Source organism: Theropithecus gelada, chromosome 3 (genome assembly GCF_003255815.1).
Source record: "Theropithecus gelada isolate Dixy chromosome 3, Tgel_1.0, whole genome shotgun sequence".
Taxonomy (NCBI): domain Eukaryota; kingdom Metazoa; phylum Chordata; class Mammalia; order Primates; family Cercopithecidae; genus Theropithecus; species Theropithecus gelada.
Window position 1 is genome coordinate 129,814,362 of NC_037670.1, and position 27,689 is coordinate 129,842,050.

The 27,689-nt window shown below is 42.8% G+C and overlaps 1 protein-coding gene across 3 annotated transcripts in view; it reads right to left on the reverse strand.

The window, feature by feature from the left end:
- Positions 1-298: 298 nt before the first annotated feature.
- PUS7 (pseudouridylate synthase 7) overlaps positions 299-27,689 on the reverse strand; it is a 68,901-nt gene continuing 41,510 nt past the window's right edge. For all 3 annotated transcript variants that reach the window (XM_025381203.1, XM_025381202.1, XM_025381201.1), the window contains 9 exons: positions 27,239-27,367; positions 26,310-26,435; positions 16,965-17,026; positions 14,998-15,158; positions 12,486-12,612; positions 9,127-9,228; positions 6,139-6,268; positions 2,702-2,793; positions 299-1,714 (listed from right to left, as the gene is read on the reverse strand). In XM_025381203.1, the coding sequence (XP_025236988.1) occupies positions 1,578-1,714; positions 2,702-2,793; positions 6,139-6,268; positions 9,127-9,228; positions 12,486-12,612; positions 14,998-15,158; positions 16,965-17,026; positions 26,310-26,435; positions 27,239-27,367 (1,066 nt within the window). In that variant the 3' untranslated portion in view covers positions 299-1,577. The remainder of the gene's footprint in view (positions 1,715-2,701; positions 2,794-6,138; positions 6,269-9,126; positions 9,229-12,485; positions 12,613-14,997; positions 15,159-16,964; positions 17,027-26,309; positions 26,436-27,238; positions 27,368-27,689) is intronic.

Sequence of the window (27,689 nt, forward strand, 5' to 3'; positions counted from 1 at the left end):
GAGACGGAGTCTTGCTCTGTCACCCAGGCTGGAGTGCAGTGGCCGGATCTCAGCTCACTGCAAGCTCCTCCTCTCGGGTTCACGCCATTCTCCTGCCTCAGCCTCCCAAGTAGCTGGGACTACAGGCACCCGCCACTTCGCCCGGCTAGTTTTTTGTATTTTTTAGTAGAGACGGGGTTTCACCGTATTAGCCAGGGTGGTCTCGATCTCCTGACCTCATGATCCGCCCGTCTCGGCCTCCCAAAGTGCTGGGATTACAGGCTTGAGCCACCGCGCCCGGCCAGGTCAATATTCTTACCTGCATTCATTTTGATATATTTATTTGATTTATTTACATAACCAGTAGAAAGGAGATTTTAAAAATATTTATTACATTTGTTTCTAGAAATCATAGAAAATAAAAATTGATACAATTATGATATACAACTTTAGAAAGGCATATTTATCCTTTCACACTAGAGAAGTTTATGCAATGCCAGACATGGAAATACCAAAGCCATTGGTGACAAAGGGGAAACGCTACTGATAGAAGAAGCCCTTGTCCATTTTTATAGTTTTCTTCTCTACCATTATTTATTTTTGAGCAAATACTAGTCCAGTGGAAAGAGTTCTGAACATAAAAGGCACCTAGAGTAAAAATTAGACCTTAACTAATAAAACAGCTGTACACGTTTACATTAAGAAAAAAAGCCTGGCCAGCACAGCGCACGCCTGTAATCCCAGGAGTTAGCCTCAGCAACATGGCAAAACCCTGTCTCTACAAAAAATACAAAAATCAGCTAGGCGTGGTGGTGTGCGCCTGTACTCCCAGCTACTCAGGAGGCTGAGGTGGGAGAGTCACTTGAGCCTGGGAGGTCAAGGCTGCAGTGCAAGATTGAGGATTGCAGCATTGCACTGCAATTCAGCCTGCGCTACAGAGCGAGATCCTGTCTCAAAAAAAAAAGAAGAAAAAGTGCCTATCAATGCAATGTTCCTGCAAGGCACTGATAATATAAATGCAAAAGCCACTGCAACTAAAAAGTCTATAATGCTTGCCTGAATCTAGTACATAAGCAGGATAATGACAATCACTTTTTGTTTATAAATTTGTAGATAATAAATCATTTAAATCAGCATGAGTACTATATTTATATTTGTGGGTGGTGGCTCTCAAATTATTTATCCATAGTCCAGATTTGTTTTGTTGCATTTGCTCTGAAAATGAATTGTTGTATACTCCATCACAGATGTGTCAAATACTCCTGCTGTCTTTTGAGAGTGTAGCAAAATCTAAATCTGTTACTTTAAACCAAAGTCCTTTTTTTATTGTAAAGCTGACACTGTACTATGATTTAAGCACCTGAAGTATATTTTGACCAATTTATATTCTGAGCTAAAATTGAGAACCTCAGGATTTGTGTACATGTACAAATATTGCAAATTATTTATTTAAGCTAATAAAAACTTAAAAAAATACAAATAATTTTTTATTACAAAGATTTGAATTCCATGTATGAGTCTGAACTAAGACAAAAATGCACAGGGAAGCGGGAAGCAAACACTTGTGTGCATTTTCTAATCTGTGGACAAGGTACTGCTCAGCGAAGCCAGGTTGTATTCAGCTGCGTCTGGTTCTTGATACTGGTATCCATTTTTAGCACTTCTCGAATGGCCATGGTGGCGTAAGTAGAAGGGGGTAGAGAAAAATCCATTTTCAGAGCCCTGTATTTGCCTTCTGCCAGGCAAGAAAGAAGAAAACAGTCAGAAAATGAAGGCAGCTGCAGACAGACCGGCGAGAGTCACATAATCTCTAAGCAAATACAAAGAACTGTGCTGCTTTCCTTAGACTCCACTTCCCAGGGGGCCTCAGAGAATGAGACCATGGAAGTAAGAGATCTGTGAGTGTGAACCTGCTGAAAGGTTACAGAAATTCTACCCGCGAACTTTCACAAAAGGGCAGATGACAGAAGAACACAAAAGAGAAATGCATGTGAAGTTAAAAAAATAATAATAAATTATGGCCTGGGAAAAAATAGAACGAGAATTTGATGATGAGAATGCCAATTTAATTAATTAATTAATTAATTATTTTTTGAGACAGAGTCTCCTTCTGTTGCCCAGGCTGGAGTGCAGTGGCGTGATCTCGACTCACCACAGCCTCCACCTCCCGGGTTCAAGCAATTCTCCTGCCTCAGCCTCCTCCACCTCCCGGGTTCAAGCAATTCTCCTGCCTCAGCCTCCTGGGCAGCTGGGATTACAGGCGCCCACCACCACACCTGACTAATTTTTTTTGTATTTTCAGTAGAGATGGGGTTTCGTCATGTTGGCCAGGCAGGTCTGGAACTCCTGACCTCAAGTCATCCTTTCGTCTCGGTCTCCCAAACTGCTGGGATGACAGGTGAACCACCACGCCCAGCCACCAATTTAATGTTTTAGACTCTTCCTGAATTTTCACTCACCTTTGGTAACTCCCTGTGGGGCATGGGGAGAAACACTCCATCACCTAACATCACAACCATCTATAATATGCATTTGTTTTCAGGAGGATTTACTGGTTTTAATTACTAACTTCCAGTCATAATTGTGAAAGTAAGGTCATAAAACAACAATGAAATCATGGGTGGTGGTAATGCTTGTAAGAGCAGTTTTCAAAAAAAAATTACATTTTTGTTTAATGAAACATTTCAAAGTCAATATAGAGCTGATGACTGAGTAAACTTACCAGAAGCAAAAACTGGTGGTGGCTTCCCTTCTAGGTTGTCCACATCTGTGTTAAAAAGTGGAATTTTGGGATCATCATATGCAACGACTTCCCTTCAAAACATATGAATAAAGGTAAGTATGAATGTGAACTTTCATAAAAGGTACTAAGCCATTCATCATCATTTGTTTAGCAAGAAAAACACATAAGTTTACTGTAAATAATTATAGTTAGGACTCTTGAATAACAGAGCAGGGCCAGATTTTATACATAAGTTTTGCATATATATATACACACACACACACACACACACAGAGTCTCACTCTGTCACCTAGGCTGGAGTGCAGTGGTACGATCTTGGCTCACTGCAACCTCTGCCTCCTGAGTTCAGTCGATTCTCCTGCCTTAGTCTCGCAAGTAGCTGGGACTACAGGTGCCTGCCACCACGCCCAGCTAATTTTTGTATTTTTAGTAGAGATGGAGTTTCACCATGTTGACCAGGGAGGTCTCAAACTCCTGACCTCAGGTGACCCACCCGCCACAGTCTCCCAAAGTGCTGATTACAGGCATGAGCCACTGTGCCCAACTCAATCCAATTATATTCTATTAGTTATTTTAAAACGTACAACTGGGGCCAGGCATGGTGGCTTATGCCTCTAATCCCAACACTTTGGGAGGCCAAGGTGGGATGACTGACTAAGCCCAGGAGTTCAAGACCAGCCTGGGCAACATGGCGAAACCCCATCTCTTTATATTAATAATTAAAATTTTTAAAATGTACAACTGACAACTTTTTTTTTTTTTTTTAGATGGAGTCTCGCTCTGTCCCCCAGGCTGGAGTGCAGTGGTGCAATCTTGGCTCACTGCAAGCTCCGCCTCCTGGGTTCACGCCATTCTCCTGCCTCAGGCTCCCAAGTAACTGGGACTACAGGTGCCCACCACCACACTCGGCTAATTTTTTTGTATTTTTAGTAGCGACGGGGTTTCAGCGTGTTAGCCAGGACAGTCTCGATCTCCTGACCTCGTGATCCACCCACCTTGCCCTCCCAAAGTGCTGGGATTACAGGCATGAGTCACCGTGCCCAGCCGACAATTCTTTTTAAATTGAGAAGCAGTACACTTCACTTTGTACAGCTGTGATCAAATTATTATGGCATTTACGTTTTCTGCAGAGTGGGTGCCACAACCAACAACAGCTTGTTACTAAGGAGGAACAGTTCTCTGGAGTGGGGAAGACAAAGTGCTACCATGTGGACCTCTTGCTTGTAATCCAGAGAAGAGGAGGGAAGAGAGATGGAGAAGAGAAGGAAATAGGGAATGAAGTAATTTCCTGGCAATAGGCAACTAGTTTAGGATTTCATTTTAAAATTATCAAATAAAGCTTTAGATAATACTGGGTATTAAAATTTGTTTTTGAGACAAGGTGTCGTTTGGTCACCCAGGCTGGAGGGCAGTGGCGTGATCACAGCTTACTGCAGCCTCGACCTTTTAGGCTCAAGCAATCCTCCCACATAGGCCTCCCAAACAGCTGGGACTACAGGTGTGCACCATCACACCAGGCTAATTTTTGTAATTTTTTGTAGAGAAGGTCTTGCTATGTTGCAGAGGCAGGTCTCAAACTCCTAGGCTCAAGTGATCCTCCCACCTTGGGCTCCCAATAAAGTATTTTTAAACAAACGAATGCAAGTATCTTTTCCTCTCTAGAAACATGATATTAAAACAACCAGAGCAGTGTTTGGAACTCACAGCTAATCCTAAGTAAGGTAATTTGCTCAGGGATAGCTCTGTAAGCAAATCTAAGTTTTTAGAAACAGGAAAAAAGTTAACTGTGTACACATTTCTTCAATAATTCAGTGATGCCAACAAAATGTAAATGAACTCACTTTCCATAACTGTTTATATTCAAAACAGCTGCTTTATTTCTTTTCTTTTTTTAGAGACAGGGTCTCACTATATTGCCCAGGCTCATCTCAAACTCCTGACCTCAAGCAATCCTCCTGCTTCAGCCTCTCCGAGTCTCTGGGCTTACTTGTTAGCCACTGTGCCCAGTTTAGCTTCATTTACTTCTTGATAATTTGAAAAATACAAAGTAGTAGCAGTAGTGTTAACAATAGTAATAGGCCGGGCGCGGTGGCTCAAGCCTGTAATCCCAGCACTTTGGGAGGCCGAGACGGGCGGATCACGAGGTCAAGAGATCGAGACCATCCTGGCTAACACAGTGAAACCCCGTCTCTACTAAAAATACAAAAACTTAGCCGGGCGAGGTGGCGGGCGCCTGTAGTCTCAGCTACTCGGGAGGCTGAGGCAGGAGAATGGCGTAAACCCGGGAGGCGGAGCTTGCAGTGAGCTGAGATCCGGCCACTGCACTCCAGCCTGGGTGATAGAGCAAGACTCCGTCTCAAAAAAAAAAAAAAAAAAAAAAAAAAAAAAAAACAATAGTAATAATAACAATAACACTAATGAAACACTTACATGCTGGGTTGTAAGCACCAAAAAATATGGTCATGCACTGCTTAACAACAGGGACACGTTCTAACCCTTGTCAGGCAATTTCATCACCGTGTGTACTTACACAAACACAGATGGTATAGCCTACTACATGCCTTGGTTATAGAGTACAGCCTACTACTCCTAGGCTACAAACCTATACAGCATTTTATTGTATTGAATACTGCAGGCAACCGTAACACAATGGTTAAGTACTTGTGCATCTAAACACAGAAAACATGGTGGCTCATGCCCATAATCCCAATGCTTTGGGAGGCCGAGGTGGGAGGATTGCTTGAGCCCAGGAGTTGGAGGCTGCCGCAGTAAGCCATGATTATGCCACTGCATTTCAGCCTGGGCGCAGAGAAAGAATCTGTCTCTATTAAGGAAAAAAAAAGAAAAGAAAGAAAAGAAAAGAAAAAGAAAGAAAAACAAAAAGAAAAGGAAAAGAAAAGATAAAAAAAAGAAAAGAAAAAAGAAAAAAGGTAAGGCCAGGTGTGGTGGCTCACGCCTGTAATCCCAGCACTTTGGGAGGCCAAGGCAGGAGGATCATCTGAGGTCAGGAGTTTGACACCAGCCTGGCCAACATGGTGAAACCCTGTCTCTAATAAAAATACAAAAATTATCTGGGTCTGGTGGCAGGTGCCTGTAATCCTAGCTGCTCTGGAAGCTAAGGCAGGAGAATCGCTTGAACCTGGGAAGCAGAAGTTGCAGTGAGCCAAGATCGCGCCATTGCGCTCCAGCCTGGGTAATGAGTGAAACTCCATCTCAAAAAAAAAAAAAGAAAAAGAAAAAGAAAAAAAAAAGGTAAGTAAAAATATGGTGTTATAATCTTATGGGACCACCATCATATTTGCAATCTGTCATTGACTGAAAATTCTTTGTGCAGTACATGACTCTATATAAAGTGAAGCAAAAGCTTACAACTTACATGGTAATTCAGTTCTATTTCATTCCAGATGATTACTCACCAGCTAACATTCTGAGGACGAATAATGATCTTTCGGTAGGCCCCTGACAAGGAATAATCTCGAATTTTGTGTCTCATGTTGTCAATATCAAGATTGTCAGCTGTGAGCATTTCCCTGTAGGCTTCTTGAACTAATATAAAATACAAAAAGTTAGTTGAAATGCAGCTTGTCAGTCAAGTTATCCTGAACTAGATTATAAATAGAGTAACATGTAAGTTCAGTTAGACTGCCCTAATAAAATTAGTCATCTTAATTTATAATCCAAAATCTGTTCCCTGGAATCAAAATTTAGTGACTTAATAACTAGGACTACAGGGTGTACTGAGCTTTGGTTTGGCCAATTTGTAAGTTATTTTTGCAACCAGTCACAGGACCTGTGGTGTAAGGTTCCCAAGCCAACTACAAAAGGCCATTTCATCCAAAGTTGCTAAACTACATTTTATATGGGCTGAGAGTTGGAAGACACCATATACAGAGACTTCAAACTCTCTCTAGAAGAGGCAGTTATAAATAAATGTATAAAAATAAGGGACCTTGGAAAACCATCTGCCTCACCCGCGCACCTGATGTAGAATCTTTTTTATAGCACTCAAGAGAGACGGTTTTCCAGCCTCTGCTTGCACAGTCAATGGGGAAATACTTCTTTGTGAGGCATGCAATTATTAGAAAGTTCTTCCTATTCCAAGCTGAAATCCATTTTCTTATAACTTCTGTTGACGCTTTGGAACACAGTGGATTAACTGTCCTCTTCGACATATAGTTATAAGTACTGGATCTTTTAGCCATATCTTCTCTAGACCAAACAATGCTTCCCTTAGCTGTCTCTCCTTTAACATTTCTGTATTTCCCACAAACCTTTTATCTGCCCCAGGGTAACAGGCTCATATACAATAGCAACTCCAGATATTTTAAACTTCTTATACAAACTACTATCAAACTGGGCCTTTTCTATTGGCATTTGATCACTGGGCATAAATGTGGGAATTTACATTCATTCCTATTAAATGCCTTCTGCAGTTCTTTCTTTTTTTTAACATCTTACTAAATTATTTACTGCAAACTTGCCCCTCTATTACAACTTTTGCTAGTCTTCCACTCAATAACTAATATAAGACATTGAATATGAAGTGTCATACATATTGGATAAATTACTGGATGGATAAATGCAAATACACTGAAATTGTGTTTTTAAAATATTACAATAGAATATTATGCAATTCTTGAATACTTATTTTTCATATACTTAATATTGACTATTTTTCACAATTTGTAAATATAACAAGCAAATTTCTTTGTTCAAGTCACTCATAAAAAATATTGGCTAGAACAGGGTCCCTCACCACACACTAAGGACAAAAGGGATCCCTCAATCAAGCACTGTCAGTTACCAGGTGTGCATGTGTTACATACCCAGAAACCTGAAATATCACCCATCCAGTCTACAAATGGCCATCCTGGCTACAGGGTTTTCATGAACGGCTTTGTCAGAGGCATTGCGGAATTTATGTTCTAACTGGTACTGGCAAAGTGCCTGATCCCAAAAGGTTTAAAAGAGAAGAGGAAGGCCGGGCGCGGTGGCTCAAGCCTGTAATCCCAGCACTTTGGGAGGCCGAGGCGGGTGGATCACGAGGTCAGGAGATCGAGACCATCCTGGCTAACATGGAAAACCCCGTCTCTACTAAAAATACAAAAAACTAGCCGGGCGAGGTGGCGGGCGCCTGTAGTCCCAGCTACTCGGAGGCTGAGGCAGGAGAATGGCGTGAACCTGGGAGGCGGAGCTTGCAGTGAGCCGAGATCGCGCCACTGCACTCCAGCCTGGGTGACACAGCGCGAGACTCCGTCTCAAAAAAAAAAAAAAAAAAAAAAGAGAAGAGGAAAACAATGTTTTCTTCTTTATGATAGTTGATTTTGGGTGTTAACTTGACTGCGGTAAGGGAGACCCCAACAGCTAGTAAAACATGATTTATTTTCAGTGCTTCAGTAGGCACTGAGCTCAGCCTTCTCACAGGGAAATCCAGGTGGTGTGGCATTTGATTAGAGTGACCGGACTGTGCCGGGTGAGTTGGTGAGGGTGTTTCTAGAGGAGACTGGCATGTGAGTTGGTGGGCAGAGTGGGGAAGATCCGCCCTCAAGGTGGGCGCACACCTCCAATTGGCTGGGGGCCTGGATGGAACATAAAGGCAGAGAAGGGTGAATTCTCTTCCTCTCCTTCCCAGAGCCAGATGCCCTTCTTCGCCTGTCTCTGGATGTCAACTCCAGATTCTCTGGCCTATGCACTCTGGGACTTATACCATTGGTTCCCCAGGTCGCAAGTCTTTGACCTCCAACTGAGAGTTACATCATTGGCTTCCCTGGTTCTGAGGCCTTCACACTTGGACTAAACCATGTTGCTGGCTTTCCCAGTTCTCCCATTTGCAGATGGCCTATAGTGGGACTTCTCAACTCCACAATCAAGTAGGCCAGTTTCCCTAACAAATCCCCCCTTTCCCCCGCCCCCGCTTTTTTTTTTTTTCTCTGAGACAGAGTCTTGCTCTGTCGCCGAGGCAGGAGTGCAGTGGCGTGATCTCGGCACACCACAACCTCTGCCTGCTGGGCTCAAGCCATCCTCCCACCTCAGCCTCCCAAGTAGCTGGGACCTCAGGTGCGCACCACCAAGCCCGGCTAATTTTTGTATTTTTAGTAGAGACGGGGTTTTGCCAGGTTGCCCAGGCTGGTCTCGAATTCTGGAGCTTAAGCAATCCACCCATCTCAGCCTCCCAAAGTGTTGGGATTATAGGCGTGAGCCACCGCGCCTGGCCTATTTATTTTATTTTATAATTTCAATTTTCATTTTAGATTCAGAGGTAGAATTTCTTAATTTAAATTATCCATGTGAATGCATCCCTTTCTGGGAGACTGTCATAAATAACCAAAGATTATATATGTTTGAAATAGTAGCTTCATTATGTTAAACTTGTTATAACTATTTACCCCATACAGGGAACTTACTTTTATGCTTTGGGTAGATAACATCAAAGCCAGGCAAAGGCATTACTACATCATGGATAGAGTAATTATTAACATCATCTTCCTCAATATAGGAGGCTGTGGCTGTAAATTCACAAGTGAACAACAAATTAAGAAAATAGGCAATATTGTTATGAACTCAATCTTCTAAAATTATACACATCTAAGCAAGTCAGAAGTACAAGTTGGTACAGATTCAGTGGCCTAGAAAGCTTAAAGAAATTATGCTGGGCACGGTGGCTCACTTGGCTGTAATCTCAGTACTTTGTAAGGTCAAGGTGGATGGATCACCTGAGGTTGGGAGTTCAAGACCAGCCTGACCAACATGGAGAAACCACGTCTTTACTAAAAATACTAAAATTAGCCAGGCGTGGTGGCATATGCCTGTAATCCCAGCTACTCGGGAGGCTGAGACAGGAGAATTGCTTGAACCTGGGAGGCGGAGGTTGCAGTGAGCTGAGATCATGCCATTGCACTCCAGCCTGGGCGACAAGAGTAAAACTCCTCTCCAAAAAAAAAAAAAAGAAAAGAAATTAAGCTGGGGCCAGGAGCAGCGGCTCATGCCTAATCCTAGCACTCTGGGATGCTGAGGTGGGCTGAGGTGGGTGGACTGCTTGAGCCCAGGAGATCCAGACCAGCCTGGATAACATGGAGAAACCCCACATCTACAAAAAATATAAAAATTAGCTGGGTGTGGTGGCAAACACCTGTAGTCCCAGCTACTTGGGAGGCTAAGGCAGGAGGATCACTTGAGTCTGGCAAATTGAGGCTGCAGTGAGCTGTGACTGCACCACTGTGCTCCAGTCTGGGTGTTGGAGTGAGACTCTGTCTCAAAGGAAAAAAAAAAAAAGAAGTTAAGTTTGGATATATATATCCTTCTGTCTTTTCCACTGTAACCAAGAAATAAAAATCAAGGACTTAGAATAAGTAAAAGAAATTGTTTTTTGTTTTTTGAGACAGGGTCTTGCTCTGCCACTTAGGCTAGAGTGCAGTGGTATGATTAAGGTTCACTGCAGCCTCAACCTCCTCGGCTCAAGTGATCTCCCTGTCTCAGCCTCCCGAGAAGCTGGGACTGTAAGTGTGTGCTGCTATGCTTGGCTAGTTTTTTAATTTTTTGTAGAGATGGGTCTTACTTTGTTGCCCTGGCTGGTCTTCAACTCCTGGGCTCAAGTGATTCTGCTGCCCTGGCCTCCCAAAGTACTGAGATTACAGGTGTGAGCTACTGCACCAAATCTAAAGTAAAAATTTCAATGAAAATGGCCAGACATGGTGGCTCACGCCTGTAATCCCAGCACTTTGGGAGGCCGAGGTGGGCGGATCACGAGGTCAGGAGATCGAGACCATCCTGGCCAACATGGTGAAACCCCGTTTCTACTAAAAATACAAAAATTAGCCGGGCGTGGTGGTGGGCGCCTGTAGTCCCAGCTACTCGGGAGGCTGAGGCAGGAGAATGGTGGGAACCTGGGAGGCGGAGCTTGCAGTGAGCCGAGATAGCGCCACTGCACTCCAGCCTGGGCGACACAGCGAGACTCCGTCTCAAAAAAAAAAAAAAAAAAAAAGAATTTCAATGAAAATTTAAAAACATTTATCACTGAGCTGCATCCACATTTTTTCAATGCCTACTGTTTAAAACCAGTTCCTCTATCCTTCCTAAATAACGTTAAGAAAACACTATGAAAAGCCTCCATACTACAAAATCGTATTTACAGTGGCATCATAAATGGATGCAATTCGCTAAAACACAAACAAAAAACAAACAAAAAAAAACTTAGGAGGATGAAACACAGCAGCACCCAGGACATTAAAATATACTGGATGTGACTAACATGGCATGAGGGAAAAAAGCTAAATCAGGAAAAATAATTTAAAATTTCTGAACAGAGTTAGAACCTTAGTGGGTTTATGGGGTCTGCCTGCAGATAAGCAGACCATGTATTCAGTTAATAGATGGTAGCCTAGTATGCCAGAGACACACATAGAGTTTGGAATCAGATAGATTGAACTCTGAATCCCAGTTTTTTCTGTTTTTTTTTTTAACTAGCTGTGGAACCTTGGGCAAGTGACTAAACCTCATCTGAAAAAGCAGAGAAAATACTTCACAGTAACACTGGGGCTTTAAAAGACACAGGTACAGGGCTTAGTGCCAAGGCCTGGCACACAGAATGGGCTTCATGGGGCCTGGCACACAGTACGGGCTTCACAGCAGATGGGGTATTAGGACTGTCTTGGGAACATTTTGGGCACAGTATATACTAAATGCCCATTCTATTTGAGTTTGAAGAAACTCTTTTTTGTTGTTTTTGAGACAGAGTCTCCCACTGTCACCCAGGCTGGAATGCAGTGGTGTGATCTCGGCTCACTGCAAGCTCCGCCTCCCGGGTTCATGCCATTCTCCTGCCTCAACCTCCTGAGTAGTTGGGACTACAGGCGCCCACGACCACACCCAGCTAATTTTTTTTGTATTTTTAGTACAGACGGGGTTTCACTGTGTTAGCCAAGATGGTCTCGATCTCCTGATTTTATGATCCGCCCGCCTTGGCCTCCCAAAGTGCTGGGATTATAGGCATGAGCCACTGTGCCTGGCAACTTGAAGAAACTCTTTAAGGCTGGCTAACAAGAAACATCCAGAGGTGTATTTATTTGCTAGACCTAGAATGAAGTTTTGAAAGAGATTTCAGCCATCATTTAGCCCAAATACTATTTGAGTTGAGAGAAGGAAGGCCCAAAGAGAGGTGCTTACTTAGGCCAGGCACGGTGGCTCACACATGTAATCCCAGCACTTTGGGAGGCCGAGGTGGGCGGATCACCTGAGGTGGGGAGTTTGAGTTCGAGGTGCTTACTCAAACCAGATGTACATTTTTTCTTTAAAGATACAGATACAAACTAAACAATGTAAGTCTGCAAGGTCCCTTCATCTCAAGCTTACTAGACATCTCTCTTTTTTTTTTTTTTTTTAAGATGGAGTCTCACTGTGTCACCCAGGCTGGAGTGTAGTGGCACTATCTTGGCTCATTGCAACGTCTGCCTCCTGGGTTCAAGCGATTCTCCTGCCTCAGCCTCCCAAGTAGCTGGGATTACAGGCATGCACCACCACACCCAGTTAATTTTTGTATTTTCAGTAGAAACAGGGTTTCTTCATATTGGCCAGACTGGTCTTGACCTCCTGACCTCAGGTGATCCACCCACCTTGGCCACCCAAAGTGTTAGGATTATGGGCATGTGCCACCATGCCTCGCCACATCTCTCTTTCTTAATTAGTAGCCAGGATGGACTTGAAAACCACTAGTGGCAACTAACTGAACCCTAGCTTGGTTGAGTAACGAAGACATTTGCCTTTTTACCTCCTTTGAGAACGAGGTCCCCCGGAACAGGTTTTAGTCCATAGTCTTCTATCCTCTTGCTTACCATGTTATTCCACACATAGCTTTGGTAGCTATGAATATACATTAAGCGATTATTTCTGGGTATCTGGAGGGAAGGAAAAAAAATAGGCAAGAAAACATATTCTAAATATAAAAAGTGCTGTACTTTTTTTTTTGAGACGGGGTCTCGCTCTGTCGCCCAGGCTGGAGTGCAGTGGCACGATCTTGGCTCACTGCAGCCTCCACCTCTCAAGTTCAAGCAATTCTCCCACCTCAGCCTACCAAGTAGCTGGGATTACAGGGGTGCACCACCATGCCTAATTTTTGTATTTTTAGTAGAGTCAGGGTTTCACCATGTTGGCCAGGCTGGTCTTGAACTCCTGACCTCAGGTGATCCGCCCAACTTGGCCTCCCAAAGTGCTGGGATTACAGGCGTGAGCAACTACACCCAGCCAAAACGTGCTGTACTTTCTAAGATACCTTGCTTGTTAGTGGTAATCCTAGTATAAGAAACTTCTACTGTATTTATTTATTTACTTTTATGTATTTATTTTTGAGGCAGGTTTTCATTCTGTCGCCCACACTGGAGTGCAGTGGTGTGATCATGGCTCACTGTAGCATCAAACTCCCAAGCTCAGGTGATTCTCCCACCTCAGCCTCTCGAGTAGCTGTGACTACAGCTGTGCACCACCATGCCAGGCTAGTTCTTTGAGTTTTCTTTCTAGAGACAGGGTTTTGCCATGTTGCCCAGGCTGGTCACAAACTCCTAGGTTCAAGCAATCCACCAGCCTCAGCCTCCCAAAGTGCTGGGATTACAGGCATGAGCCACCGTGCCCAGCCAAAACTTCTACTTTAATCTCTCATTTTTTCTTTTTAATTTCTCATTTTTATTTTTTTTTCCTTCTACTTTAATCTCTCATTTTTTTTTTTTTTGATATAAAGTCTCACTCCGTCACCTAGGCTGGAGTGCAATGACACGATCTCAGTTCACTGCAACTTCCGCCTCCCAGGTTCAAGTGATTCTCCCACCTCAGCCTTCTGAGTAGCTGGGACTACAGGTGTGCACCACCATGTCCGGATAATCATTTTATTTATTTATTTTGAGACAGAGTCTTGCTTTGTTGCCCAGGCTGGAGTGCAATGGCGCGATCCCGGCTCAATGCAACCTCTGCCTCTTGGGTTCAAGCGATTCTCCTGCCTCAGTCTCTCAAATAGCTGGGATTACAGGCATCTGCCACTACGCCTGGCTATTTTTTGTATTTTTAGTAAAGACAGGGTTTCACCATGCTGGCCAGGCTGGTCTTGAACTCCAGACCTCAGGTGATCTTCGCCTCCCAAACTGCCGGGATTACAGGCATGAGCCACCACACTGGGCCATAATATTTTAGGAAAAGTTTACGAATTTGTATCGGGCCACATTCAAAGTTGTCCTGGGCTGCATGTGGCCCCGCAGGCTGCAGATTGGACAAGCCTGCCTTACATCAATGGCACAGTCTTCAAACTTAAGGAATTTACACATCAATTTTCAAGCTAACAGTGCTTTTTCTCCCGTAATTCCATGGATAAAGAGAGAACCTAAATGACTGAACTGACAACTAATTCCATGCGGCAAGAATTCTGCGCCGGGCGCGGTGGCTCAAGCCTGTAATCCCAGCACTTTGGGAGGCCGAGACGGGCGGATCACGAGGTCAGGAGATCGAGACCATCCTGGCTAACACGGTGAAACCCCGTCTCTACTAAAAAAATACAAAAACTAGCCGGGCGAAGTGGCGGGCGCCTGTGGTCCCAGCTACTCGGGAGGCTGAGGCAGGAGAATGGCGTGAACCCGGGAGGCGGAGCTTGCAGTGAGCTGAGATCCGGCCACCGCACTCCAGCCTGGGCGACAGAGCCAGACTCAGTCTCAAAAAAAAAAAAAAAAAAAAAAAAAAAAAGAATTCTGCTTTGTTTGTGCATCTAGGAAAAGTAAAACTTAGGTTTAAGGGTTAAACTTTAACATTTGTTACGTTTAACTTTGTTGCCCAGGCTGGAGTGCATGGAGTCCTGGATTATACATATCCAAATACTGGTATAGGCTACTCTTGAATCACCATGATGAAACCAGACTAAAATGCAACTATTTAGACTGCTTACTGTTCAACACTTTTACTAAGGCAGTTTACAGTTCTGGTGACGGAATGATCAAGAAATGACTATACGATAGATTCTGAACTTCTCAAATACCAAGAGACTTAATTTAAACAGAATTTCCACTGAAGATTATGTTTTCCACATTGACGCTTTTCTTGTGCCCTCAATAAGTAATGCCCGCATCCACCCCCTCATCACCACTCAGGGTCCGAACAAAGATTACTCAGGTGAAATACCTCAGAGATCACCTAAGGATCCTTATTTACCTTCTGCTCTTTCAAAATTTAGTAAAATCTTTCAAGATGAAATTTAAAAAGCATTACAACACCTTGAGCCATTGCCTGACTTCACAAATTGCACTCACTATGCCAAATGCAGAGACTATATTCTTCATTCCATATTTTGAAAGTCCTCGAAGCAGCTGCCCTTCCACACACCTTTTGACAGGTAGTTTTCTGAGGGCAGCAGCTGGATCTTTGGTCTTTGCCCATTCTTCTCTGCATTTAACCAAGTAGCCCTTTTCAGCTGTGGGGGAAAAAAGCTAGCGTTAAATGACCTACCCAATAGACAGACTTCCATAACTTAAAGTACACTTCACAGAGAACACAAAATTAGAAAATGTTATTTGAAATATAGGTGCTGTTTATAGCTTCCACTCATCTGAGGAAGTGTAAAGATGGGAAATATAGAAAATTTACAGAACTATTTGACTTTGTCAACGTACGATCACCCTCAGGTCAAAAGTAAAAGCTATTTAACTGTAAATTATCATAGCTGATTCAACATGACAAAAACACGGTAGTACTTTCTTCTCTCCTTTTCCATTGTAATGTCAAGTTTAACGGGTTACTTTCCTTAAAATTAGATAATTTTATCTTTTTATAGTTTGCAAATGAATTACCCAAAGTGAGCATAAGTATTTTGACAATCAGTAGTTTAATCCTTTTCATTCAAGATGATTTTAGAGATACTTTTTGGAAAGTTTTTTTTTTTTTTTTTTTTTTTTTTTGAGACAGAGTCTCGCTCTGTCGCCCAGGCTGGAGTGCAGTGGCGCGATCTCGGCTCACTGCAAGCTCCGCCTCCCGGGTTTACGCCATTCTCCTGCCTCAGCCTCCCGAGTAGCTGGGACTACAGGCGCTGGCCACCGCGCCCGGCTAGTTTTTTGTATTTTTTAGTAGAGACGGGGTTTCACCGCGTTAGCCAGGATGGTCTCGATCTCCTGACCTCGTGATCCGCCCGTCTCGGCCTCCCAAAGTGCTGGGATTACAGGCTTGAGCCACCGCGCCCGGCTGGAAAGTTTTGGTGACTTCTTCACACTGTAAATCCTCAAGGTGTTTTTGCCAAGTTTTTATATTCCATTACACTGTTTTAGTAAAATAACCACAAGTGAAATGTCTTAGATTCTTATACACTCAGATTTAGTGCGTGAAGAAAAACATATATATTCATTTAAAAATATATATTTGTATTCAGTTACGAATTAATACACTGAACAAGCTAAAGAGTTAAAATAGAGGTTGGGTATGGTGGCTCACGCCTGTAATCCTAACACTCTGGGAGGCTGAGGTGGGCAGATCACCTGAGGTCAGGAGTTCGAGACCAGCCTGGCCAATATGGTGAAACCCTGTCTCTACTAAAAATACAAAATGAGCCAAGCATGGTGATGCATGCCTGTAATCCCAGCTACTCAGGAGGCTGAGGCAGGAGAATCACTTGAACCCAGGAGGCGGAGGTTGCAGTGAGCCGAGATCATGCCATTGCACTCCAGCCTGGGAAACAAAAAAAAAACCAAACCAAAAAAAAAAAAAAAAAAAAAAAAAAGCTCAACTAGGATATAAATTATAAATCTTAAATATACACATAAAACTGTTGAAAAATATAAATTTATACTTTCATTGTAAAAACAAATAAAATACTGAAATAACAACCTCAATTTGCACAAATGCTTTTATTCAAAGCAATTTCATGAATACCTAGCCATACATTCTATTTATTTTCTTTTTTTTTTTTTTTTTTTGAGACGGAGTCTCGCTCTGTCGCCCAGGCTGGAGTGCAGTGGCGGGATCTCAGCTCACTGCAAGCTCCGCCTCCTGGGTTTACGCCATTCTCCTGCCTCAGCCTCCCGAGCAGCTGGGACTACAGGCGCCTGCCACCACGCCCGGCTAGTTTTTTGTATTTTTTAATAGAGACGGGGTTTCACCGGGTTAGCCAGGATGGTCTCGATCTCCTGACCTCGTGATCCGCCCGTCTCGGCCTCCCAAAGTGCTGGGATTACAGGCTTGAGCCACCGCGCCCGGCTATTTATTTTCTTAACATGAATTTTATTCTCACCTCCAGAGCGGGGTTTCAATATTAAATCCATGACTTCTGTCCAGGAATTCTGTAGTATTGCTCTAAAATTAAATGACATTTACTTTACTAAATTTTGCACGAAGATAAACTTTATATGCACAAATCTTTGAAGAGTCAACAAATCATATTAACCATACACTGAAGCCTTGTCCTCCCAGGCTCTAGTCTAGTGATTCTCCCACCTCAGCTTTCCCCCCATCCCGACAGACAGCGGGGACTACAGATGCACACCACCATACTTGGCTAAGTTTTTAATTTATTGTAGAAATGGGGTCTCACTATTGGTCTTAAACTTTGGGGCTCAAGTGATCTTCCCAGCTTGGTCTCCCAAAGTGTTGGGATTACAGGCATGAGCCACTACACCTAGTCCTACATTATCTTATTAAACTTAAAAGTAAGCAGAAAGTCTAGTATGATACAGATTTCAAATGTAAAAGAACTTAAAGTGCCAAAAGAACTTTTAACAAAGAGAAAATGGAAAACACAATGCTTACCTGTAACATTTAATATCATTTCAGTCTAAAAATCTGATAATAGTATAAAAACTACCTAGTCATGCTTTAAGTAGTTACACATGGTATTATTTATTTATTTATTGAGGTGGAGTCTCACTCTGTTGCCCAGGCTGGAGTGCAATGGTGCAATCTCGGCTCACTACAAGCTCCGCCTCCGGGATCACGCCATTCTCCGGCCTCAGCCTCCTGAGTAGCTGGGACTACAGGCACCCGCCACCATGCCCAACTAATTTTTGTATTTTTTTTAGTAGATATGGGGTTTCACCATAGTGGTCAGGCTGGTCTCAAACTCCTGACCTTGTGACCCACCCGCCTTGGTCTCCCAAAGTGCTGTGATTACAGGCGTGAGCCACCGAGCCCAGCCCACATGGTATTATTCATATAAATCACAGTTAAGTCTTTACGTGTGAAAACTTGTTTGAAACTTCTCAAAAGATTTCTCCACGTTAATACCTTCTTGCCCAGGCAAACAGAAAGAATAAATATGATTTACTCTTCTTTATTATTCTTGTCAAAATGGAAATATCTATATATTTGATGATTATAAAAGTTATATGCTTTTTAAAAATTTTTTATTTGTTGAGACAGTCTTGCTCTGTCGTCTAGGCTGGAATGCAGTGGCGTGATCTTGGCTTGCTGCAACCTCTGCCTCTTGGGCTTAAGCAACTCTCCTGCATCATCCTCCTGCGCAGCTGGGACTACAGGCTGCGTCAGCATGCCCAGTTATTTATTTATTTTTTTGAGATGGAGTCTCATTCTGCTGCCCAGGCTGGAGTGCACTGGCACGATCTCAGCTCACTGCAACTTCTGCCTCCCGGGTTCAAGCGATTCTTGTGCCTCAGTCTCCCAAGTAGCTGAGATTACAGGCTTAAGCCACCATGCCTGGCCAATTTTTGTATTTTTAGTAGAGATGGGGTTGTGCCACGTTGGCCAGGCTGGTCTTGAATTCTTGGCCTCACGTGATCTGCCTGCCTCGGCCTCCCAAAGTGCTGGGATTACAGGCACAAACCACTGTGCCTGGCCAATTTTCGTATTTTTAGTAGAGACGAGGTTTCACTGTGTTGGCCTGGATGGTCTCGAACTCCTAACCTCAAGTGATCAGCCCATCTTGGCCTCACAAAGTGCAGGGATTATAGGCATGAGCCACCATGCCTGGCCTATACATGCTTTCAAAAAACCCAACGGTACATAAGAAAGGTTATGTGTTATTCAATCTCTAGGAAATTAAGCACTGTTAACACTTTAGAGTATATTTTTGTTGGCAAATCTTTAAGTGTATGTAATTCTTCCTTTAACTTTTACTATAATATTGCTGTACAGAAATTATATTTTGTGTATTATATCTATTTCTCATCTTGGAGTCATGTTTAGAAGGGCCCTTCCCTATCAAAAGAATATAGGAATCCCCTATTAATTTTTCTGTTTTTCCAGTTAATTATGGTTCTTTATTTTCACATTTAAGTTACACAATACTGGGCATTTCTGGATATTAAATTATCTAAAATGCTATTTGGTATCTATCGATGACATCACCTGGATTTTCAATCCAATAATGTAATTACATCAACAAATTTCCTATTGCTGGCCACCTTCACAGTCCTGGAACAAGCCATGTTATATCAGTCCTTAAATATAGTCCTAGGGTGATAAATTATTTACTTGGATAATCTTTTAGCCAATACTGACAAAAAGAGTATAATACTAATTGGTACTAGGGACTGGTCTGACATATAGAATAGACACAGATTTTTCCAGATTTTTTTTTTTTTGAGACGGAGTCTTGCTCTGTCCCCCAGGCTGGAGTGCAGTGGTGTGATCTCGGCTCACCGCAAGCTCCGCCTCCTGGGTTCACACCATTCTCCTGCCTCAGCCTCCTGAGTAGCTGGGACTACAGGCGCCCGCCACAGCACTCGGCTAATTTTTTGTATTTTTAGTAGAGACAGGGTTTTACCATGGTCTTGATCTCTTGACCTTGTGATCCGCCCACCTCGGCCTCCCAAAGCGTTGGGATTACAGGCATGAGCCACGGCGCCCGGCCAGACAGATTTGTACACTAAAAAACCTTTGTTAGGCTGGGCGTGGTGGCTCACGCCTATAATCTCAGCACTTTGGGAGGCTGAGGCAGGTGGATCGCAAGGTCAGGAGATTAAGACCATCCTGGCTAACCCGGTAAAACTCCACCTCTACTAAAAATACAAAAAAAATAGCCGGGCGTGGTGGCACGTACCTGTAGTCCCAGCTACTTGGGAGACTGAGGCAGGAGAACTGCTTAACCCAGGAGACGGAGTTCGCAGTGAGCCGAGATGGCGCCACTGCACTCCAGCCTGGGCGACAGAGCAAGACTGCATCTCAAAAACCAAACGAAAAAAAAAACCAAAAAAAACCTTTGTTAAATATCAATTACAGCCTGCAGGCCCAATCTGGTTGTCCACCTAATTCTGTTGTTTTATTGGAAACTAGCTGTGCTCATTGCTTTGCATATTGTCCATGGCTGCTTTTGCAGTATAACTCCAGAGCTTAGCACCTGCAACAAACATTGAATGGCCCACAAAGCCTAAAATATTAACTAACTGTTCCTTTACAGAAAACCTTTGCCAACACTTGATATAACATATTAAACAGTTTCTTAACTGTAGGACTTTTCAATGCCTTTAAGATGCTACCATATACTGTAAAGGTTCAGTATACAATGCCATATTAAATATATACAGATTTGGTTTACAACAGTCCATATGACCCAGCACTCTACACATTAAGATGTTTTGTATTTTTTTTTTTTTTTGAGATGGAGTCTCGCTCTGTCGCCCAAGCTGGAGTGCAGTGGTACGATCTCGGCTCACTGCAAGCTCAGCCTCCTGGGTTCACACCATTCTCCTGCCTCAGCCTCCCAAGTAGCTGGGACTACAGGTACCCGCAACCATGCTCAGCTAATTTTTTTGCATTTTTTTAGTAGAGACGGGGTTTCACTGTGTTAGCCAGGTCCACTCAGCCCCCTAACCCCTGGTAGCCACCATTCTACTTTCTGTCTATGGCTTTGACTACTCTAGGAACCTCATATAAGAGAAATCATACCATATTTGTTCTTTTGTTACTGGCTTATGTCAGGTAACAAAGTTTCCAACGCTTATCCATGTGATAGCATGTGTCAAAATTTCCCTCCTTTTGAATCGCTTGAGCCCGGGAGGTGGAAGTTACAGTGGGTCGAGATGGCGCCACTGTACTCCAGCCTAGGCGACAGAGCAAGACTCCATCTCAAAAAAAAAAAAAAGGTCCCCCTTTGAAAGGCTTCCATATTCCATTGTATGTATGTGCCACATTTTGTTTAGATAAACACTTGGTTGCTTGGGTAGCTCCTACTTTTTGGCTATTGTGAATGGTGCTATTATGAACATAGTGTACAAATATCTGGTGAGTTCCCACTGTCATTTCTTTTGGGTATACACTGAGAAGTGGAATTGTTGGATCATAACGTAATTTATATTCTTTTTTTCTTTTGAGACGGAGCCTTGCTCTGTCGCCAGGCTGGAGTGCAGTGGTGCCATCTCGGCTTACTGCAACCTCCACTTTCCGAGTTCAAGTGATTCTCCTGCCTACGCCTCCTGAGCAGCTGGGACTACAGGTGTGTGCCACCGTGCCCAGCTAAGTTTTGTATTTTTAGTAGGGACGGTTTTCACCATGTTGGTCAGGCTGGTCTCAATCTCTTGACCTCGTGATCCACCCGCCTCAGCGTCCTAAAGTGCTGGGATTACAGGCATGAGCCACCACATCCACCCTATATTTAATTTCTTAAAAAATCACTATACTGTTCTCCACAATGGCTATACTATTTTACACCCCCACCAGCAAAGCCCAGGTTTCTAATTTCTCTGTACCCTTACCAACACGTTATTTGTTGTTTTGTTTTGTGATAATAGCCTTCCCAATGGATATGAAGTGGTACCTCATGGTGATTTCTATTTGCTTCTCCCTAATGACTAGTGATGTTGAACACTAGTCTGTATGTCTTTGGAAACACATTTACTGAAATCCTTTGTCCATTTTTGAATTGGTTTTTCTTTGGTGGTTGTTGAGTTGTAGGAGTTCTTTATATATTCTACATTTAAGTCTCTTATCAAATGTATGATTGAAATATTTTCTCCTGTGTGTTACCTTTTCATTCTGTTGATAGCGTCCTCTGACGCATGTTTTCAATTTTGATAAAGTCCAAACTTACTATTTTTTCTTTTGTTTGTTGCCTGTGCTTTTGGTGTCATATCCAAGAAACCACTGACAAATCCAAGCATGAAGTTTTCGCCCGTTTTCTTCTTCTAAGAGTTTGCGTAAGTGCAGCTCTTATGTTTAGATCTTTGGTCCATTTTGAGTTTATTTTATTTTATTATTATTTTTTTGAGACAGAGTTTCACTCTGTCGCCCAGGCTGGAGTGCAGTGGTGCAATCTTGGCTCACTGCAACCTCTGTCTCCCACGCTAAAGCAATTCTCCTGCCTCAGCCTCCCGAGTAGCTGAGATTACAGGTGTGCACATCACCACACTCAGATAATTTTTGTATTTTTAGTAGAGACGGGGTTTCACTATGTTGGCCAGGTTGATCTTGAACTCCTGACCTCAAGCGATCTGCCGCCCACCTCGGCCTCCCAAAGTGCTGGGATTATGGGAGTGAGCCACTGTGCCCGGCTCACTTTCTTTTTTTAAAAGTTTTTATTGAGGTATTCAATAATTCACATACCATGTAATTCACCCATGTAAGTATGCAATTCAATGGCTTTTAGTATTTTAAAAGAATTGTGGAGCATTACACAATTTTAGAACATTTTTATCAACCCCCCCAAAAAAATCCTATCCCATTAGTAGTCATTCCCCATTGGTCCTGTTCTAGCTTTTTCTATAGATTTGCTCACATTGGAAATTTCACAGAAATTGATTAATTCACTCATTCACAGGCAGGGTCTTGCTCTGTCATCCAGGCGACAGTGCAGTGGTGGTACACTGTTCACTGCATCCTCAAATTTCTGGGCTTAAGAGTTTCTCCTGCCTCAGCCTCCTGGGTAGCTAGGACCAAAGCCAGGCAGTACCACACTCAGCTAATTTTTTAAAATTTTTATTTTGTAGAGATGGGGCCTTGCTCTGGTGCCCAGGCAGGTCTTCAACTCCTGGCCTCAAGTGATCCTTCCACCTTGGCCTCTTAAATTGTTGGGATTACAGGCAGGAGCCACTGTGCCCAGCCTACTTAGCAATGTTTTCAAGGTTCACACATGTTGCAGAATGTATCAGTACTGTGGGTATAGTAATGTGGGTATGAATTCCTTTTCATTGCTAAGTAATATTCCACTCTATATTATTGTATATTACACTGTATATTTTATTTATCCATTCATCAGTACGTGGACATTTGGGTTGTTTCCAGCCTTTTGGCTGCTATGAACATCTGTATAAACTTTTGTGTGAACATATGATTGTCAGTCCTCAGTATATACCTAGAAATGCAACTTCTGGGTCACAGGCTAACTTTATAACCTTTTGAGGAACTGTCGGGCTATTTTCCAAAATGGCTATACCATTTTACATTTCCACCAGGGATGTGTAAGGGTTCCAATTTCTCCAATCCTAACACTTGTTATTTTCTGCCTTTTTTTATTTTAGCTATCCTAGTGGCTATGAAGTGGCATCTCATTGTGGTTTTGATTTGCATTTCCTAAAGATTAGTGATAAATGGCCGGGCGCGGTGGCTCAAGCCTGTAATCCTAGCACTTTGGGAGGCCGAGACGGGCGGATCACGAGGTCAGGAGATCGAGACCATCCTGGCTAACACGGTGAAACCCCGTCTCTACTAAAAAAATACAAAAAACTAGCCGGGCGAGGTGGCTGGCGCCTGTAGTCCCAGCTACTCGGGAGGCTGAGGCAGGAGAATAGCGTGAACCCGGGAGGCGGAGCTTGCAGTGAGCTGAGATCCGGCCACTGTACTCCAGTCTGGGCGACAGAGCGAGACTCCGTCTCAAAAAAAAAAAAAAAAAAAAAAAAAAAAAAAGATTAGTGATAAACATATTTTTGTGTGCTTATTGGCCATTTGTTTAAATTATTTAAAGAAAGGTCTGTTCAGACCCTTTGCCAAGTTTTAGAATGGGTTGTCTTTCTGTTTTTGAGTTGTAAGAGTTTTAATATTTTGGATACAAGTCATTTTTCCACCTATACAATATAAACTGAAAGTCTGTTTTTTCCCTCGGGAAATTCTCTGGTGTTAACAGTGGGTTTCTTTGAAAGCAGGAAATATTCTTATGTTGTAAAAATGAATGATTTGGAATTTTGAGCTGACCGTACTGACCTTTGGGCACGCTATGTAATTTTTGTTGTGGGATAAATTTGATCTGATTTTAGCTATTTACATTTATTTACATTATCTTTGGCGTACACAATATATAAGATTCCATGGCTGTCCTTCTGCCAAATCAATTACAAATTTATAGGTTGATACAGCCCTCCCTTAAATATTCTGCCCATAATACAATTAGCATTTTTACTATTTTTATCAATGTCCTCTGACCATTAGCAAGGTTGAAAACATATTAGCAATCACTATATTCTCGGCATAAAAATAGATGTGGCACAAACATCATTTCACTTCATTTTCACCACCCTGTGGATTGATATCATTATCTCCATTCTACAGATGAGTAATTTGAGGCTCAGAACTCAAGTCTGTTTTCACCTGAGCTTTTTAACCTCCTCAAAGAGGCAGAGGAAATAGAGATTTTTATCATTTTGCACTTTTAAAATCACAAAAATGAATGCAACTTCATAGTTTAGATGCTGAAACAAAGGACTGGAAGCCCGGAAAACTCTATTCCCAAACTACAGTCAAACAACTGATGAGTTCAGGCAGATCTAAGTCTAAGTTTGCTAACATGAAGGCTCTGAAAGACAAGGAAGAACATGAAGGCTCAGATTGTTTCCAGCTTGTAATTACCACAATTCTAACTCCCACGTGAATAATTGGTTTATGTAACAGAGTCTCTGCTGGGCAACAGGATTCCAGAAGTAGATTTATGAGCCCAACTATTTATTGATGGATTCCCACTGTAGGTTACGCTAGAGGGGTTCTTAATTGTTTAAAACTCACGCCTGTAATCCCAGCACTTTGGGAGGCCAAGGCGGGCAGATCACGAGGTCAGGAGATCGAGACCATCCTGGCTAATACAGTGAAATCCCGTCTCTACTAAAAAATACAAAAAATTAGCCGGGTGTGGTGGTGGGCGCCTGTAGTCCCAGCTACTCGCGAGGCTAAGGCAGGAGAATGTCAACCTGCGAGGCGGAGCTTGCAGTGAGCCGAGATCGCGCCACTGCACTCCAGCCTGGGCGATAGAGCGAGACTCTGTCTCAAAAACAAAACAAAACAAAACGTAAATGACAGTTCTTAAATTCCATGTCACTACTTTTATCATTTACTCCTTTCTTTAAAGAGTGAGGAAAGGGACCCAGGCACAGTGGCTCATGCCTGTAATCCCAGCACTTTGGGAGGCCAAGGCAGGCAGATCACTGGAGGTCAGGAGTTCGAGACCAGCCTGGCCAACATGGCAAAACCTTGGCTCTACTAAAAACACAAAAATTAGCTGGGTGTGGTGGTGCATTCCTGTAATCCCAGCTACTCAGGAGGCTAAGGTGGGAGAATCATTGAACCTGGGAGGCGGAGGTTGCAGTGAGCCAAGATGGCGTCACTGCACTCCAGGCTGGGCAACAGAGTGAGACTTCATTTCAAAAAATAAAAATAAAAAATAAAATTAAATTAAGAGTGAGGGAAGGGCAGATCAAAGTTTAATAAATGTGTTAACATAGATCAGAAAATGTATCATCTCTGTCTGGCTACTTTGGGTCTGAGTTACCCAACTGATTACTGTTGAATTACTTACTGAGTCAAGACTTACCCATTACAAAATAAAAATAAAAATAGGGCTGGGCACAGTGGCTCACACTTGTAATCCCAACACTTTGGGAGACTGAGGTGGGCACATCATTTGAGGTCAGGAGTTCAAGACCAGCCTGGCCAAAATGGTGAAATTCCCGTCACTTCTAAAAATACAACAAAGTTAGCTGGGTGTGGTGGCAAGAGCCTGTAATCTCAGCTACTCAGGACGCTGAGGCAGGAGAATTGCTTGAACCTGGGAGCAGAAGTTGCAGTGAGCCAACATCGCACCACTGCACTTCAGCCTGAGCAAGAGAAAGATTCCATCTCAAAAAATAAAAAATAAATAAAAAATAAAAAAATAGCTGGGTGTGGAGGCTCATGCCTGTAATCCCAGCACTTTGGGAGGCCGAGGTGGGTGGATCATCCGAGCTCAGGAGTTCGAGACCGGCCTGACCAATATGCAGAAACTCCATCTCTCCTAAAAATACAAAATTAGCCAGTCGTGGTGGTGCATGCCTGTAATCCCAGTGACTTGGGAGGCTGAGACAGGAGAATCACTTGAACCTGGGAGGTGGAGGATGTGGTGAGCCGAGATCGTGCTATTGCACTCCGGCCTGGGCAAAAAGGGCAAAACTCCGTCTCAAAATAAATAAATAAAATACAATAAAAAAATAAAAATAGAACCCCTGGATGGGTTACCAAGAGTGGTAGGAAAGCTCACTTTTCAGGTCAAATCCTTTTGAACTCCAATTTTTTACCTTGTGCATTCATTAACTTAAAACAAAAATCATGAGACTGTGGTTCATTGGCCCCAGACGTGAGAGAATGTAGAAATAATTAAAAACACCACCACCAACAAACCCTGCTTCTTGTATGAGAAAGCTCTTTTTGACAAAAGAAATTAAATACCAACCTTCCAACCTGATACGTAGGGACAGCTGTGGTTCCAAATCTTTGCATTCCATAGTAGTTAATAAATCCAATCTCCCTGAGAGAGTTCATAGCTTGCTGTACTTGGTCATCAGTTCCTGTTATATTTCTACAGGGACCCAAATTATCCAGAGAAAAAAAGTTACGGTCAAACACTCAGGGACGCAGATCATAAATGACTATGGCCTGGCTTCCACATCTTTTGTTCACTCTCCTGCAGCTTTCTCTCTACCTCCCAAGGGCTCTTTCTTTCTCTTTTTAAGTTGTGGTAAAATATTTATAATGTCAAATTTACTATTTTAGCCATTTTTAAGTGTGCAATTCGGCGGTATTCACCCATTTGTGGCAGAGGTTGCAAGTTTTTGAATTTTTGCAATCAGACCTTGGCGATGACCTTGAGCAGTAGGATATAAATACTTCCTACATGCTTAGCATTCCAATAATGGACCACTAGCATACATGGGTTAATTACATTCACAATGTTGGGCAACCTTCACCACTATCTACTTCCCTAAGTTTTTCCTGTTCCCAAAATGAAACTCTGTACCCACTAAACAGTAACTTTCCATTACCCCTACCCTTTTCCCCACTATTCTACTTTCTGTGTCTATGAATTTGCTTGTTCTAGGCACTTTAACTGGCATCACCGGCTCGGCGTCTTTTACCACAGTATTTGAAGGAGATGGTGTCTTTCCAAAGGCTGCGCTAGGTTTTCGAGTGGCAACGTGTCCATACAAATCCTACGGAGCTATGTGTTCTCCCAGCTCTGCCAGGCCCTCCTCTGCCCTCCCTTGCTGCCACTCCTGTTCTGTTAGTACCAGCTCACCAGGACCTTATGACCAACCGTGAGTAACAGACTCAAGGTGCCCTGGCCAGACCCTCCGGTCTACATTCCCACCTGCAGTTCTTTACCTGAGCACAACAGTGAAGTGGTTTCCTTGAAGCTCTCCCAATTTCAGAGGGTTTTTTTGATAGCTGAAATTCCCTAGCTTAAAGTTCATCAAGCACTTATTCAGGTGGGCAAGTCTTTGTGCAGTTATTCTTAAAAACAAAAAAGCAACAAAACAAAAAAGAGTAGAAAGAGGGTCATGAGATATTGATTGTCTGCCTGGAACAGTACAGAAAACAAGATACAACACAGCTATGACCTCCCGAAAGGAAAAGGCACTGCAGCAGGTAAGGTGGGAGTGTCCTTCTCTTCTCTCTGCATTCTTCCTTCAGTGTAATGGTATGTGCTCCTGTTGAAATTGCATACTCCTGGCCATATTTTATATACTTAAAGCCTCTTGTTATTTATATGCTGATGAATAACAGACAATAGTATCTGTGGAATTTTCTATTTTTTTGTGGGGAGAGAGGTGAG